General features: G+C 56.9%; 2 protein-coding genes and 2 pseudogenes across 2 annotated transcripts; 2 read left to right on the top strand and 2 right to left on the bottom strand.

Moving 5' to 3' along the window:
• Nucleotides 1–1,237: 1,237 nt before the first annotated feature.
• LOC119159043 lies at nucleotides 1,238–2,585 on the bottom strand. The gene is given in 4 exon segments (XM_037411563.1): nucleotides 1,238–1,564; nucleotides 1,923–2,025; nucleotides 2,027–2,075; nucleotides 2,348–2,585. Coding segments are annotated over 4 exon segments (717 nt in total).
• A 1,616-nt stretch (nucleotides 2,586–4,201) lies between these two features.
• Nucleotides 4,202–5,011, top strand: LOC119158851 (feather beta keratin-like). The gene is made up of 2 exons (XM_037411244.1): nucleotides 4,202–4,353; nucleotides 4,705–5,011. Exons 1-2 carry the CDS (start codon nucleotides 4,202–4,204, stop codon nucleotides 5,009–5,011), a joined length of 459 nt encoding a protein of 152 aa, XP_037267141.1.
• Nucleotides 5,012–8,880: 3,869 nt separating this feature from the next.
• LOC119159042 lies at nucleotides 8,881–10,619 on the bottom strand (annotated as a pseudogene).
• Nucleotides 10,620–11,792: 1,173 nt separating this feature from the next.
• Nucleotides 11,793–12,612, top strand: LOC119159041 (annotated as a pseudogene).
• The last annotated feature ends 2,927 nt before the right edge of the window (nucleotides 12,613–15,539 follow it).

The following is a 15,539-nucleotide window of genomic DNA, read 5'->3' as shown; positions in this document are numbered from 1 at the left end:
TCCTCCAGACCCATGGCCATCAGGCCCAGCTTTGCTGAGCCTTTGCCCAGATATACCTTCTTGGCCTCAGTGCACTTGCTTCAGAGATGTGTGTGGCCACTGCTGATGTCAGTTGAGGAGCCTAGGCTGTGGGAGGGCAGCAACCCCACAGGCGTCTGGGAATTATTCAGGTGGGGTGAAGAAAAATGAGGGCGATGGGGGGTAGCAATTCCTCTTGCCCTTGTTGCTGCTGTGCTGGAGAAGGAGGCTCAGGCAGGACATGACCACGGAATGGTTGACCAAAAATGATGAAAGAGCTGTGACATGCTGTAGAACATCACACCTAGCAATAAAAATGTAGGTAGAGCCCTGATCAACAACTGGCTTGGCAGCAACCAGCTATGTCTCCCCACGTATCCTTCAGCCAATGCTAAGCAACAGCACAAATGCAGGGCCAGGAAAAGATGCTTTTGCAGTGATCCCATCAAAAGAGGTGTGGCACTCAGCACTGTTCCTGGACACCAAGGGCTGTCATCAAGATCCTGGACTATATGACCAGAGGTGTAGCCAGGAGATTGATGGGAATGATCATCCCACTCTGCTCAGCACCCACCAGACACAATCTAGAACACTATGTCATCTTTGGGGCTGTAATGCAAGAAGGACCTTGACTAAGCAGAGTGAGTTCAGTGCAGAATGGACAGGATGGAGAGAGGACTAGAGCACTTGCTTGGGGATGAAAGGCTGCAGTAAACATCTTGATGAGCGTTGAGAAATTAATGCTTTGGTGGGAAACCCAGAAGCAGCTTTTGAGAGCTATGGTTGTTGAACTGTGTGAGGTAATTCTTCCAGCCTCAGCTAGGCAGAGAAATTCAGATAACAGAGGGTCACGCTAAGTACACTCAAAGCAAGCCTTTGTTAAAAATCACGGCAGGACCACCCTAAGAACATATCTTTCCCCGGACATGTTGGCAGGATATCTGCAGAGAAAATGATGACAATAAGGCATAGTATGGGATGCAGCAGAACTTTAATGAATCAAAAAAGGAAGTGGGGTTGATGTGAGTGGAGGCCCAAGCACAGGGAACAACAGAATTCATGTCTGCCCAATGGCTCTTGCAGAGATGCCACCAGGTGTCCATCTGCCTGCCCCGAAGAGGGAACAAGGCCAGAAGGTGCTTCCTAGGTGGCCTTTGTGGTGTTTGCAGCACAGGAGACCACAAGAGAATGGTCTTCCCGAGAGCCATGGCCAGCAGCTTTAGCAGGGGAAGGACCTCCTGCCGCAAATGCCGCTGCCCAAGCCAGAGAGGCTGAAGCCCCCGGAGTTGATGGGCACTCCCTCAGAGCTGAGGATGCTGCCAACGGCAGCGGAGGTGGAGGAGCCCACGGCGGTGTTCTGCGGGAAGGAGCTGAGGATGGGGCCGGGCAGGGTCACCACCACGGCGGAGGGCTGGATGAAGACATTGGAGTCCTGGCACTGCCTGACACAGGGCTCGTTGCAGCTGTTGGCCAGCGGGGTCGGGCCGCAGGGCCGGCAGGGCATGCACGGGCTGTAGCAGGACATGCTTCAAGGCTGGAGGTGCACCTGGGAGAGAGAAGCAGGGCATGGGGGCTGGGTGAGGAGCAGCCTGTCATACCACAACGAGGGAGCCAAGGCACGAGCTGGAGACGAGAGCTGGAGGCTGTGTAGGGAGGCACAGGGGCTGCTTCTTCCCTATGGCCCAAAAGTGCCCTGCCGTGAGGGACCAAGCCCAGGCACCTTCCCACCTAGCCCATAGCTCAGGAGACACCTCAACCGAGACCCAGCCGCTCCCCACGCCACAACTTCAGCCCCATTCCCTGTGCCATGAAAGCTGCTCCAGGACCCACGGTAGGAGAAACCAGCAGCTCTGTGCCGAGAAATCCCAGAGGAGGAGGAGGAGGAGAAAGGTCTTCAGACTCACCTTGTTCACAAGGAGACGGAGGCGAGAGAAGTGGATGAGAGAGTGAGGAGAAGGGCCTGCTTTTATACTGCTTCTGCACCGCCCCAGGCGCACAGTCACTGCACGCGGGCAGTAATTTTCCAGCAGGCTCACCTCCAAAGCAAAATGTCCTACCTAATGGCACATGTTGTGTTTTGGTTTCCGTCAGTGCTGCCATTTCATTTCCTCATTTCTGACATGCTTGCTCTGCCGTGCAAGTGCCTTTCATGTGCTGGGATGAGACGCCCAGGGGTGTCCTGGGCAGGACTGTGTCAGCGTGGGCAGAGGATGGCTCCTCAGTGGTGGAGGAGTCCCGCGCAGGCAGGGGATGTTGGCTTGGGGCAGTGCAGTGCGAGTGTTTGCAGCTCCCTTGGCAGGAAGAGGCCCAGCTGTGCTCCACGCCGCACGTGTCAGCAAGCACCCGCAGACTCCTCGTTTTAAGGACGTGCCGTGTGCTTCTCTCTCTTCCCTCTGCCTCCGCTCGCTCCCACGGTCACTAGCCATGGCGTCTCCAGGCAGCCGGGCTGTGCCAATGGTTTCAGCCGTGTTCCTCTTGATGCCCTTTGCTCTGGGGAGAACATTTGCCAAGCTGCCCGAGTACGCAGGGCTGGTCTTCGGAAAGCCAAAGCCCACCTGGTGTTCCATCAGGCAAGGCACGTGGAGGGCACTGAGGAGATCTTCTTCCACACAGGTCAGCAGCAAGGCTTGGCCAAAGTCAGCTGCAGCGCTGAATGGGGCAGCTTCACCGGGCACAGGGGTTACAGGCAAGGCGGAGGTGCTGCGGGGGTTCGCGGCCTTGGTCTTGACTGGCAAGAGCTGCTGTCGAGGGACCGGGCCTCTGCCATTCCTTGGCAAGTCTGGGGCAGGGAGAGTCTTACCCACAGTCGAGGAGGATCAGGTGTGGGGACATTTAAACCGGTTGGAGAGACACGAGTGCATGCCACCAGATGCCTGCATACCCCGTGGAGGGAGAGGAGGGGTTGCAGAAAACGTGTCCCCACCGGCTGGGGCTCCTCCCTGGCCGTCAGGCGATACACCTTCTCTTGGCATTAGTGCTTCATCATGTCGTCTTTCCCAGGCCCCAAAGGCCTCCTCACCTTGGAGCACAACCCGGCACCACTGGAGAGGCAAGGGAACTTCCCCCAGCTCTCCCAGGGGTGACGGCTGGCAGGACCCTGCCGTGCCACGCGCGTGGGGATGCTCAAGGAGGGGGTGGGCTCGGAAGGCACGAAACCAGCTCTCAGACTACATCGAGGAGGTGATGCTCTTCCCTGCCCTGCAGACGTGGAGGCAGCTGGGACGCGTCCCAGGAGGGCAAGGCGATGCCTGCAGTAGGCAGGCTTCCTGGGATAGACTCTCCCTACCCACGGCCAGTCACACTCTAATTTTGGGTTGGCTGTGTCAGCTTTTTGGTTTGGTGCACAAGCTGGGAGTGTGTGCTGTCTGCATTTTTGTGTCCCACACAGGGCAGTTCCACCCCTGCCCCAGGAAATCCATCTTCAAGTTCTGGGCTGTACCCATGTACACAGCTCCAGGCAGCCCCAGCAGCCATTACACCCAACATGACCTTGCCAGCTCTCCCAGAGCTTGAGTGGCTTGCAGGGCAGTCAGTCTGTATTGCAAGAGCGCCTAGGCCTTTTGGTCAGGGTCTAAAGTGTGCAACGAAACTGCGTGGTGGTGTGAGGAGAGTAGGAGGAATAAGGCACTGTACTGTGTTCCTATGGTTGTTTTGAGGGACCCGAATCTATAAGGGTTGTTGAGGAATCACAGACTTTGAGTGGGCAACATTGTCCTTCTGCAACACTGCTGATGGCAATGGTTGGGGACCCCCAGAGAGCCATGAGAGAGGATGACTTTGCCAATAATCTGGCAAATTTCTTCCCAGAAGAAACTTTCCTTGGGCAAAGTTCTTTTAAATGAGCAGCACAGCCTACCTGCCTGTAGATGCAATGACCAGTAACTGCTGGAATGAGCAGAGTGCTAGGTAGGGAGGGAGAAGACATGGGCTGTAAACAACCTCACCAGACTTCCCCGCACCTGTGTTTGCTACCTATGCAACACCTCTCCAGCACTTGGAGGCACATCTTCTGCCTGTACTAGCATGATCCTAATCAGCACGTCCTTTGAGCTTCTCATCATGGTACTTGAAAGGAGCCTCTGTGGCATAGTGGGCATGTCTGAGATGAGGAAATGAAATGACGGCTTTGACGGAAGCCAAAACACAACCTGTGCAATTGCAGGTTGGATGTTTTGATTTGGAGATGAGCCTGCTGGAAAATTACTGCCCGCGTGCAGTGACTGTGCGCCTGGGGCGGTGCAGAAGCAGTATAAAAGCAGGCCCTTCTCCTCACTCTCTCATCCACTTCTCTCGCCTCCGTCTCCTTGTGAACAAGGTGAGTTTGAGGCGCTTTTTGTCTTCATCCCATTCCTGACTCTTAACCTCCTCTTCCTCCGCCTCCTCCTCCTCTGGGATTTCTCAGCACATACCTACCCTTTGTCCTGTGCTGTGTTTTGAGGCTGCTTGCCATGGGAGAGGGAAAAGGAGCAGAAGGTGTGGCATGGAGAAGCGCTGAGATTTGGCTGAGGGGTCTCCTGAGCTATGAGCTAGGTTGAGACCTCCCTGGGCTTTGTCAGTGTCGGTGGGGCACTTTTGCTCTGAGGGAAGGGGTCTCCCTCATTGTAGGGTGACAGGCTGCTCTTCAACCATCCTCTGTGCTTTGATTTCCCCTGCTTCTCTCTCCCAGGTGCACCTCCAGACTTGAAGCATGTCCTGCTACAGCCCGTGCATGCCCTGCCGGCCCTGCGGCCCGACCCCGCTGGCCAACAGCTGCAACGAGCCCTGTGTCAGGCAGTGCCAGGACTCCACCTTTGTCATCGAGCCCCCTGCTGTGGTGGTGACCCTGCCCGGCCCCATCCTCAGCTCCTTCCCGCAGAACACCGCCGTGGGCTCCTCCACCTCCGCTGCCGTTGGCAGCATCCTCAGCTCTGAGGGAGTGCCCATCAACTCCGGGGGCTTCAGCCTCTCTGGCTTGGGCAGCGGCATTTGCGGCAGGAGGTGCCTGCCCTGCTAAAGCTGCTGGCCATGGCCCTGGGTTAGAAGGCACCCAGGGACCCACACGATGGTACCGCACTGGGGACGGAGCATCGGCTTGTTGCTTCCAGAGGGGCTGAGCAACCCCAGCACCCCTTGCAAAAGGATGGGGCAGCCTGGGCTCTCAGAAAGCACAGCCCGTGTCTGCCCTTCACGTGCTTCCACTCTTTCTTTTGCCCCCTGTGTCCTTGTTCTCTTGTGGTCTCCTCAGCTGCGAGTACCAGAAAGGCAGCCTGGGGGGTGGCCAGCTGGCCCTGCTCCCTCTGTGGGCAGGCAGATGGACAGCTGGCAGCATCTCTGCCTAGCTGAGGGCTGCAGACTCCTTTCTGCCCCTGGTGCTCCCTGCACTGGGACCTTCACTCAGGGTGACCTTATTTCCCTCTTTTGACTCATTAAAGTTCTGCTGCATCCCAGCCCATGTCTCTGTGTCATCTTTCTCAGGCAGTTGCCTGTTTAATATGCACAGTGAGAAAGATGTTGCTCAAGGTTCATTCTGGAAGGATGTGTCTGGGGATTGTTTTTCAGTGATTGCTGACATAGCCGTGCGTTGTGTGTGCTCAGTCACTGGATTACTCTCTGCTTTCTAAACTTCTCTGCCTTTTTCTAGACCAGCAGGCTGATAATATTGCAGCTGCAAAAGGGGTTTTACTCTGGATGACATCCATGGTGAACCTGAAACTCTATGGAAGGAAAATGCACACAGTGTGTCAGTGTTTCTCTAGTGCACCAGGATAACTTGGTCCACATCTGGCAACCCTTTCCATGCCATGGTATATCCACTGTCTTATGAGTTGAGGGTCCACTTGCCACGGAAACTGCACACCTTTTTTTCTGCATAGGTGATCCACATAGGGACAATCCCTTTTTTCTGTGTTATGGGAAAATGTCCTCTGCAGAAGTCAAAAGTTTTTGATACAGAGGCTGGACTTGGAGGATACTTTACTAGTTTCTTTTGGTCTGTGGATTTTGCAGAGACCAGGTCAAAATAGCCCTGTGTAGCTACAGTAAGTGTGGTCCTGTCCTGGGATGTGGAGAGAGATCATTTCCACCATATAGGCTTTCTCACGCTTTGGCCATGCTCTGAAGAGTGACCATTTTCAGAAAGAGGTTCATTGTCTGGACATGCCTGGCTGTGGAGGTAAAATAGCGCAGCCAGGGCAGACCTGGCCCCAGAGCTCAACCCTGGACAGGAACACCTCCTCCCTTTTCCGCAATTTTTCCCAGCAGAGGAAGCTCCCTGCACTAGGGTGTCATGGACAGCACAGAAGGACAAAACAGCATCAGAGACCTCAAATTCCTCCAGCCACTGGAGCTTGTATTTCCCCATGGTGCTCAGCTGTGTGGTGAGCTGGCTGCTCTGCTTGGGGCCAGCTGCTCTGCGATATGAGAGCAGAGGCAGTGTTTGAGCTCCCTTCTGCTGGTACCAGAGCATGGCACGAAAGCAGCATATCTGATAAGAGCAGGTGGTCTTGAAGGTGCCTCTTTCCTCCACCATGACTAGTCCCTTCTGCTGACTGACAGGGGTCTTTTCCACGGAATCTGGAAAAGGTGGGAGTCGATTACTGCACAGTGAAAGGCTCCACGATCCAGGTGATCCTGGAGAAAGCAACAAGTTCCTGACTCTGCAGCAGGAACTGGAAGGCTGGAGACAAAAATCTGGGGAGTGGTTTGGGGCAGGAACTCAGAGCTCTTGGCTCAGTGTGGAACCAGCAGTACATTAATGATGTTCACCTCTCGTAGGATGGCCTGGTAGGGTCGCTGTGCTGTGCCCCTGCTTCAGATCCCTGGTCTGCTGCTGACCAGAAGCCCCAGGAACATCCTGTAGTGCTTGGCCCTTATGTGCTGGGACCAGGACACCTCCAGTGGGGTGCAGTTCTGGTGTGGATTTGAAGGAGAGGAGTTCCTTGGCTGGGCAAGACTCCATCAGCCTTGGGATCCTTCACATATTCAGGAATACTCTTTGAATGATGAGGGGGTGAAGAACTTTGGGGGAGTGGGGAGTGGAGGGAAATGCAAAGCAAGGCAAGAGCCCTAGATAACAGCGCAATACATCATCATGCAGGAGGAAAGCAGCGCTGCTCAGCATAAATGTGTACTCAGACAAAGATGCTGCTGGTCTGGCTGCACGCTGGGTGGCCAGAGAAGTTCACCGGGGAGCCTTTGGCCCCTGACAGGGATGGCTGTGAGGGTCGTGTCCTTGGCCGCCTCCATCATCTCCTTCAACCTGGGAACTGCCGGTCCAGCCCTGGGAACTGTCAGCAGCTTCCTACCTGCCTATCTGAGGTGCACGGCTCCCCGTGGACAGCCTGGCACAGAGTTTTGCAAGAGGCGGCGGTTTACAGGCAGGTAGGATTGCCTGCGGGATGTTCAGGGCTCTGATGACCAGCAGGATTTTGAGAGGTCGAGCTGTGGCCTGGCTGCACCAGTTGGAGGCTCCCAGCGCTGGAAAAACTGTTTCTGGTACTGGGGAGCCTGGGGCCCAGCACAGGTGGCTGCTTGATTCCCTTCGTTTGGCTGAGCGAGCGGTTTAACCACGAGGCGATGCGAGCAGAAAGGGTCCCTGGGGCAGAGGAGTGGGAGCCCAGGCAGCCCTCAGAGCACTTTGTTCCACCCTTTGGGCTGAAGTTTGGAGCCAGTTTTGAGGTGGCAGCGGGAGGAGAACGCTCGAGCTGGCAACCTTCAGCTTCCTGGCAGCTCCCTGGGCACTCTGGTGGAGGCAGAGCGTGACGCGGTCCAGGTTTCCTGGGCAACCTCAGTGGCACTGGCAGGGGCTGGTGCCACAGGGGCATCAAGCTGGGGAGCAGCAGGGCAGTGGGTCACTGGGACTGGAGGGGGAAGAGGGGAGGCCTGACCCTCTGGCAAAACCCGGAGCTATCTTACCCGGAGGGCAGAGGCCTTAGATGGCAAAGGATGGGAGGCATGTTGCGAGCAATGGGCATGAACGGGGGAACAAGGCTCTGCACACCTGCCGCAGGGAGAGAAGCCCCCATGAGACAAGAGCCACCTGCCAGGAAAGGCTCGCAGGTGCTGCTGGATGCAGGAGCAGCTCCCAGTGCCACTGCCACCAGCCAGTGTGGCCGGGGCCGTGGGCTTCTCGCTCGGGCACTGGTTGCGCACCCCATCATCTGCAGGGTGTGCTCCAAGGCTGAGGAGGGCATCTGTGCGCAGGGGTGCAGCAAGGCAAGCCCTGACGCTGCTGACTCTGCAGGAGCCAGGGACATCTTCCTCGGCTGCAACGGGCAGTGTCTTGGAAGGAGGCCGCTGCCTGTGTCTGACCCCCCTTCCTCCGGGAATGCCCATGGCTCTCCTTCATCCCTGCAAGCTCTCCCCAGAGCGACACCTTCCTTTCTGCCAGCTGGGGAGAGCATCCGGAGAGAGAAGGACCACGCGGAGGCCCAGGCTGCAATGCATCAGAGCTTTAATGAGTTGAAAGAGGGAAAGGAGGTCCTCTGCGTGGGTGCTACGGTGCAGGGAGCACTAGGAGCAGCTAGGAGTCTTTGCCACTTGGCCAGGGTGGAGCTCGCACCAGGCGTCTGCCTGCGCACCTGCCTGTCCCCGAGAGGGAGAGGGGCAGCAGGTCCTTCCTCAGATGGAGCTTAGCAGGCGATCACAGCCCAGGGGAGCAGAAGACAACAGCAAAAAGAGAGAGAAAGAAGAGAGGGAGAAACAGGCAAGTCAGACAAGGGCCATGTTTTCAGAGGGCCCAGGTGCACCTCTTCCTGCTTTCCTTTGCAGGTGGAGCCGGGGATGCTCAGTCCCTCTGAAAGCAACGGCCAGGATCTCCGTACTCAGTCCATTACCATCTTCTGTGTTCCTGGGGGTCCCTCTGTGTGGCTGCCTGTGGAAGCTTTAGCATGGAGGACATCTGCTGCCGCAGTAGCGGCTGGTGATGCAGGAGAGGTCAAAGCCCCCGGAGTTGATGGGCACTCCCTCACAGCTGAGGATGCTGCCAACGGCAGCGGAGGTGGAGGAGCCCACAATGGTGTTCTGCGGGAAGGAGCTGAGGATGGGGCCGGGCAGGGTCACCACCACTGGAGAAGGCTCGATGACGATGTTGGAGCTCTGGCACTGCCTGCAACAGGGCTCGTTGCAGCTGCTGGCCAGCGGGGTCGGGCCGCAGGGCTGGCAGGGCTGGCACGGGCTGCAGCAGGACATGGCTTGGGGCTGGAGGTGCACCTGGGAGAGAGGGTAGCGAGGAGTACAGGGGCACGTAAGGAGCAGCCCGTCCACCCACCACGAGGGAGCCGAGGCACATACTGGCTGGGGAGTTGGAGACCGTGCGGGGGGGGCCCTCACCTCGTTGCCTGTCCCCCTGGGCACCGAGCAAAGGGAGCCAGGCCCAGGAACGCTTTTTCCTAGCCAAGAGCCCAAGAGCCCCCTCAACCCAGCCCCAGCCCCTCTCCACACCAAACCTTCCCCCTGCTTCCCCTCCCAGGACAGGCTGCCCCACGGCCTGGTACAGGACAGAGCTTCCAACTCACTTGCTTCCAAAGGAGAAGAAGGGGAGCAAAGTGGATGAGAGAGTGAAGAGCCTCAATGCCTTTTATACTGGCCCTGCACTGCCCCAGGTCCAGAGGAAGCCTCTGCGGAAGTAATAATTTTCTGAGAAACAAATCTGAAATGCAAAACACCCAGCTAATGATACGGGCTGTGTTTTGGTTTCCTGCATGGCTGCCTTTTCATTTCCTTGTTTGGCCGTACCCACTCCCCCTTGAAGGCTCCTTTTCAGTGCTGGGGTGGGAGGCCCCAGGATTTCTGGGACAGGAGCGCATCAGTGCCAGCGGAAGATGAGTCCCAAGTGCCGGAGGGGTCGCGTGCAGGCTGGGGACATTGGCCTGCGGCACTCGTGTGGGCTTGTTTGTGGTCCCATCGGCAGGAAGGGCCCTGCTGCTCCCAGCCCTGCAGTGCTCGCCTGGATGCCAAAGGGCTCCCAAGCGGGATGATGTGCCGCGTCACCTTTCTCCCACCCCCCAAGGTCTCTCTGATGGTCACTGGCCATTGCCTCTGCAGGCGGGTGGTCAGCCCTGCTGCTTTTGACACTTTCTCCCAGTGCTGCTCTGGGGAGGCCTTGGTGCCCCTGCTGGGCCTTCTGCGCTCTCTTGGCTCTCTCTTGTGGTCCTCTACCAACACCAACAGATTATATGGTATAAAACCAGAGTGGTACTCACCAGGATGTATGAGGATGGTGGGAGAACGGGGAGCTTGCAATTGCAGCAAGTTTCTTTCAGAAGCAGGGGGGTGGGATGGAGAAGGAGAGGTTGTACTGGCAGTGGAGAAGGATCTATATACTGGATGGGAAACATGCAGCAGAGGGAAGGGAAGGGAAGGGAAGTAACAACTATATCTGGAGTTACTCTGATGAAACAAATAATTTGCAGCCAGCATGTGTGATTGCCTTGATCACAGTGTACAATGGCTTCCATGGTGAAGAGATGGCTGCTCTGGAGTTGCAAGGTGCTGCAACCAAGCTCAGGCTTCTTTGGGACTTGGTTGACAGTGGTGGAAAGGCAACACATTGGGAATAGTAGGCAGATCATCAATGACGTCCCACAGGGAACAGTTGTCTGTACCATATAATCAATCGCCATCAATTTTAGTGACAATCTCCTAGAAGAATAGTTCTTCCTCTTCAATGACTTCTCCATAACTTTTCTTATCATAACCCCAGTTGCCGTCCCAGGAAGTGAAGGGGTCATGGAAAACTCCGAGCAAATGGCAGTGTTTTTGACCAGAGAGTCTTGTCTCTGTACAGCAACTGGCAAGCATCGTTACAGCTCTCTTGCCTTGTGAGCTGTCCTTTGTGGCCAGATGGACTTTCCTCACCAAGTGGTCTCACTGATTGTAGTGTTAGGTTCCCACAGAATCCTACCACCTTCTGCTTTTTTTGGGTCCAGATCAGTGGGTTGAGCAGAGGCAGCAACAGTACTGTTGGAAACAGACATTCCTCTGTCCTGGGAGAGGCTGGTAGCGGGTTGGGTGAAGATGCAAAGAACAGCACAATCATAGCCAAGTGGGAAATGCCTTGCATCTCTCTTCTCATATATGCTGCCAAGTTTCATCAGAGTTACTTGTTTCATCAGAGTAACTCCAGATATAGTTGTTACTTCCCTTCCCTTCCCTCTGCTGCATGTTTCCCATCCAGTATATAGATCCTTCTCCACTGCCAGTACAACCTCTCCTTCTCCATCCCACCCCCCTGCTTCTGAAAGAAACTTGCTGCAATTGCAAGCTCCCCGTTCTCCCACCATCCTCATACATCCTGGTGAGTACCACTCTGGTTTTATACCATATAATCTGTTGGTGTTGGTAGAGGACCACAAGAGAGAGCCAAGAGAGCGCAGAAGGCCCAGCAGGGGCACCAAGGCCTCCCCAGAGCAGCACTGGGAGAAAGTGTCAAAAGCAGCAGGGCTGACCACCCGCCTGCAGAGGCAATGGCCAGTGACCATCAGAGAGACCTTGGGGGGTGGGAGAAAGGTGACGCGGCACATCATCCCGCTTGGGAGCCCTTTGGCATCCAGGCGAGCACTGCAGGGCTGGGAGCAGCAGGGCCCTTCCTGCCGATGGGACCACAAACAAGCCCACACGAGTGCCGCAGGCCAATGTCCCCAGCCTGCACGCGACCCCTCCGGCACTTGGGACTCATCTTCCGCTGGCACTGATGCGCTCCTGTCCCAGAAATCCTGGGGCCTCCCACCCCAGCACTGAAAAGGAGCCTTCAAGGGGGAGTGGGTACGGCCAAACAAGGAAATGAAAAGGCAGCCATGCAGGAAACCAAAACACAGCCCGTATCATTAGCTGGGTGTTTTGCATTTCAGATTTGTTTCTCAGAAAATTATTACTTCCGCAGAGGCTTCCTCTGGACCTGGGGCAGTGCAGGGCCAGTATAAAAGGCATTGAGGCTCTTCACTCTCTCATCCACTTTGCTCCCCTTCTTCTCCTTTGGAAGCAAGTGAGTTGGAAGCTCTGTCCTGTACCAGGCCGTGGGGCAGCCTGTCCTGGGAGGGGAAGCAGGGGGAAGGTTTGGTGTGGAGAGGGGCTGGGGCTGGGTTGAGGGGGCTCTTGGGCTCTTGGCTAGGAAAAAGCGTTCCTGGGCCTGGCTCCCTTTGCTCGGTGCCCAGGGGGACAGGCAACGAGGTGAGGGCCCCCCCCGCACGGTCTCCAACTCCCCAGCCAGTATGTGCCTCGGCTCCCTCGTGGTGGGTGGACGGGCTGCTCCTTACGTGCCCCTGTACTCCTCGCTACCCTCTCTCCCAGGTGCACCTCCAGCCCCAAGCCATGTCCTGCTGCAGCCCGTGCCAGCCCTGCCAGCCCTGCGGCCCGACCCCGCTGGCCAGCAGCTGCAACGAGCCCTGTTGCAGGCAGTGCCAGAGCTCCAACATCGTCATCGAGCCTTCTCCAGTGGTGGTGACCCTGCCCGGCCCCATCCTCAGCTCCTTCCCGCAGAACACCATTGTGGGCTCCTCCACCTCCGCTGCCGTTGGCAGCATCCTCAGCTGTGAGGGAGTGCCCATCAACTCCGGGGGCTTTGACCTCTCCTGCATCACCAGCCGCTACTGCGGCAGCAGATGTCCTCCATGCTAAAGCTTCCACAGGCAGCCACACAGAGGGACCCCCAGGAACACAGAAGATGGTAATGGACTGAGTACGGAGATCCTGGCCGTTGCTTTCAGAGGGACTGAGCATCCCCGGCTCCACCTGCAAAGGAAAGCAGGAAGAGGTGCACCTGGGCCCTCTGAAAACATGGCCCTTGTCTGACTTGCCTGTTTCTCCCTCTCTTCTTTCTCTCTCTTTTTGCTGTTGTCTTCTGCTCCCCTGGGCTGTGATCGCCTGCTAAGCTCCATCTGAGGAAGGACCTGCTGCCCCTCTCCCTCTCGGGGACAGGCAGGTGCGCAGGCAGACGCCTGGTGCGAGCTCCACCCTGGCCAAGTGGCAAAGACTCCTAGCTGCTCCTAGTGCTCCCTGCACCGTAGCACCCACGCAGAGGACCTCCTTTCCCTCTTTCAACTCATTAAAGCTCTGATGCATTGCAGCCTGGGCCTCCGCGTGGTCCTTCTCTCTCCGGATGCTCTCCCCAGCTGGCAGAAAGGAAGGTTGTCGCTCTGGGGAGAGCTTGCAGGGATGAAGGAGAGCCATGGGCATTCCCGGAGGAAGGGGGGTCAGACACAGGCAGCGGCCTCCTTCCAAGACACTGCCCGTTGCAGCCGAGGAAGATGTCCCTGGCTCCTGCAGAGTCAGCAGCGTCAGGGCTTGCCTTGCTGCACCCCTGCGCACAGATGCCCTCCTCAGCCTTGGAGCACACCCTGCAGATGATGGGGTGCGCAACCAGTGCCCGAGCGAGAAGCCCACGGCCCCGGCCACACTGGCTGGTGGCAGTGGCACTGGGAGCTGCTCCTGCATCCAGCAGCACCTGCGAGCCTTTCCTGGCAGGTGGCTCTTGTCTCATGGGGGCTTCTCTCCCTGCGGCAGGTGTGCAGAGCCTTGTTCCCCCGTTCATGCCCATTGCTCGCAACATGCCTCCCATCCTTTGCCATCTAAGGCCTCTGCCCTCCGGGTAAGATAGCTCCGGGTTTTGCCAGAGGGTCAGGCCTCCCCTCTTCCCCCTCCAGTCCCAGTGACCCACTGCCCTGCTGCTCCCCAGCTTGATGCCCCTGTGGCACCAGCCCCTGCCAGTGCCACTGAGGTTGCCCAGGAAACCTGGACCGCGTCACGCTCTGCCTCCACCAGAGTGCCCAGGGAGCTGCCAGGAAGCTGAAGGTTGCCAGCTCGAGCCTTCTCCTCCCGCTGCCACCTCAAAACTGGCTCCAAACTTCAGCCCAAAGGGTGGAACAAAGTGCTCTGAGGGCTGCCTGGGCTCCCACTCCTCTGCCCCAGGGACCCTTTCTGCTCGCATCGCCTCGTGGTTAAACCGCTCGCTCAGCCAAACGAAGGGAATCAAGCAGCCACCTGTGCTGGGCCCCAGGCTCCCCAGTACCAGAAACAGTTTTTCCAGCGCTGGGAGCCTCCAACTGGTGCAGCCAGGCCACAGCTCGACCTCTCAAAATCCTGCTGGTCATCAGAGCCCTGAACATCCCGCAGGCAATCCTACCTGCCTGTAAACCGCCGCCTCTTGCAAAACTCTGTGCCAGGCTGTCCACGGGGAGCCGTGCACCTCAGATAGGCAGGTAGGAAGCTGCTGACAGTTCCCAGGGCTGGACCGGCAGTTCCCAGGTTGAAGGAGATGATGGAGGCGGCCAAGGACACGACCCTCACAGCCATCCCTGTCAGGGGCCAAAGGCTCCCCGGTGAACTTCTCTGGCCACCCAGCGTGCAGCCAGACCAGCAGCATCTTTGTCTGAGTACACATTTATGCCGAGCAGCGCTGCTTTCCTCCTGCATGATGATGTATTGCGCTGTTATCTAGGGCTCTTGCCTTGCTTTGCATTTCCTTTCCCTCCACTCCCCTCTCCTCTCCTTTCACAGACATTCCTTTTTTTCCAGGATAGGGCCCTCACAAGGCAGACTTACTCTTCTGGCGTTTGCACTTTCTGTGTGCTGCCCGGGTCCCTGTCCCTTCCACCCGTGCCCATGTGTCTGGCTGTGGTCCTGCTTGGGGGCAGTTCCTGAGGCCATTCACCCAATTCCACTCCTGCTGTCTGTCCATCCGGTCTTCTGTCTCAGCCTACTGCTCCATCACAGCTCCACTCAGAGCAGGAGGAACTGTCTTCCCCAGTAGCTTGTGTAGCTGCAACCTACTCTATAACCTCCTGCAGCACCCCTCCCCCCCCCCCACCCCGTTCCCCACTAGAGGTCAGCAGAAGACAGGTTTCCCATGTCCAGGACACACTCCCAGCCTGAAGGGGCCTTTCTGGGCAGAGGTTGACCTAGGCAGTCCTTGGTGGCCACTGTCATTTGGGCAGCTGGCAACATCTTCCACAGGCCCAAAGGACACTGCACAGAGCTTCCTAGGGCAGTGTGCCACAACCTCTTCTCCCCCTTCCCAGTGAAGGGTGCCCTGTCATTGTGTTCCTTTGACCAGAACAATGCTTTTGTTCCTGAGTAGTTTGTGAGAACATCCTAAAAGAGAAGTATCACACAGAGGCTCAAGTTGGGTTGCAGCAGAATTTTTATGATTTAAAGGAGGGAAATGAGGTAAATAAGTGGAGGTTATGATGCAGGGAGTACCAGATCTTCAAAGAGACCATGTGCTGGGGCCAGGGTGGAGTTCACAAAGGGTGCCAAACTGCCTACAGCACAAAGGCAGGAGGACAGCAGATACCTACATGGATGGCTTTGGAAAAACCCATGGCCCAGGAGAGAAGGAGACAACAGAGAAAAAAAGAGTGAGAAGTAGTCAAGTCAGACAAGGGTTATGCTTTCAGACAGCTCAGGCACATCTCTTCCTGCTTGCCTTTGCATGTGGAGCCAGGGATGCTCAGTCCCTCTCAAAGTGATGACCCAACACTGTGTCCTCAGACCAGCATCATATCTTAGGTTCCCGGGGTCCTTCCTGTGGGAAGTCACCAGTGGCT

Source organism: Falco rusticolus, chromosome 18 (assembly GCF_015220075.1).
Source record: "Falco rusticolus isolate bFalRus1 chromosome 18, bFalRus1.pri, whole genome shotgun sequence".
Taxonomy (NCBI): Eukaryota; Metazoa; Chordata; class Aves; order Falconiformes; family Falconidae; genus Falco; species Falco rusticolus.
Note: the sequence above shows the minus strand (reverse complement) of the source record. Positions and strands in the feature narration are given on the sequence as shown.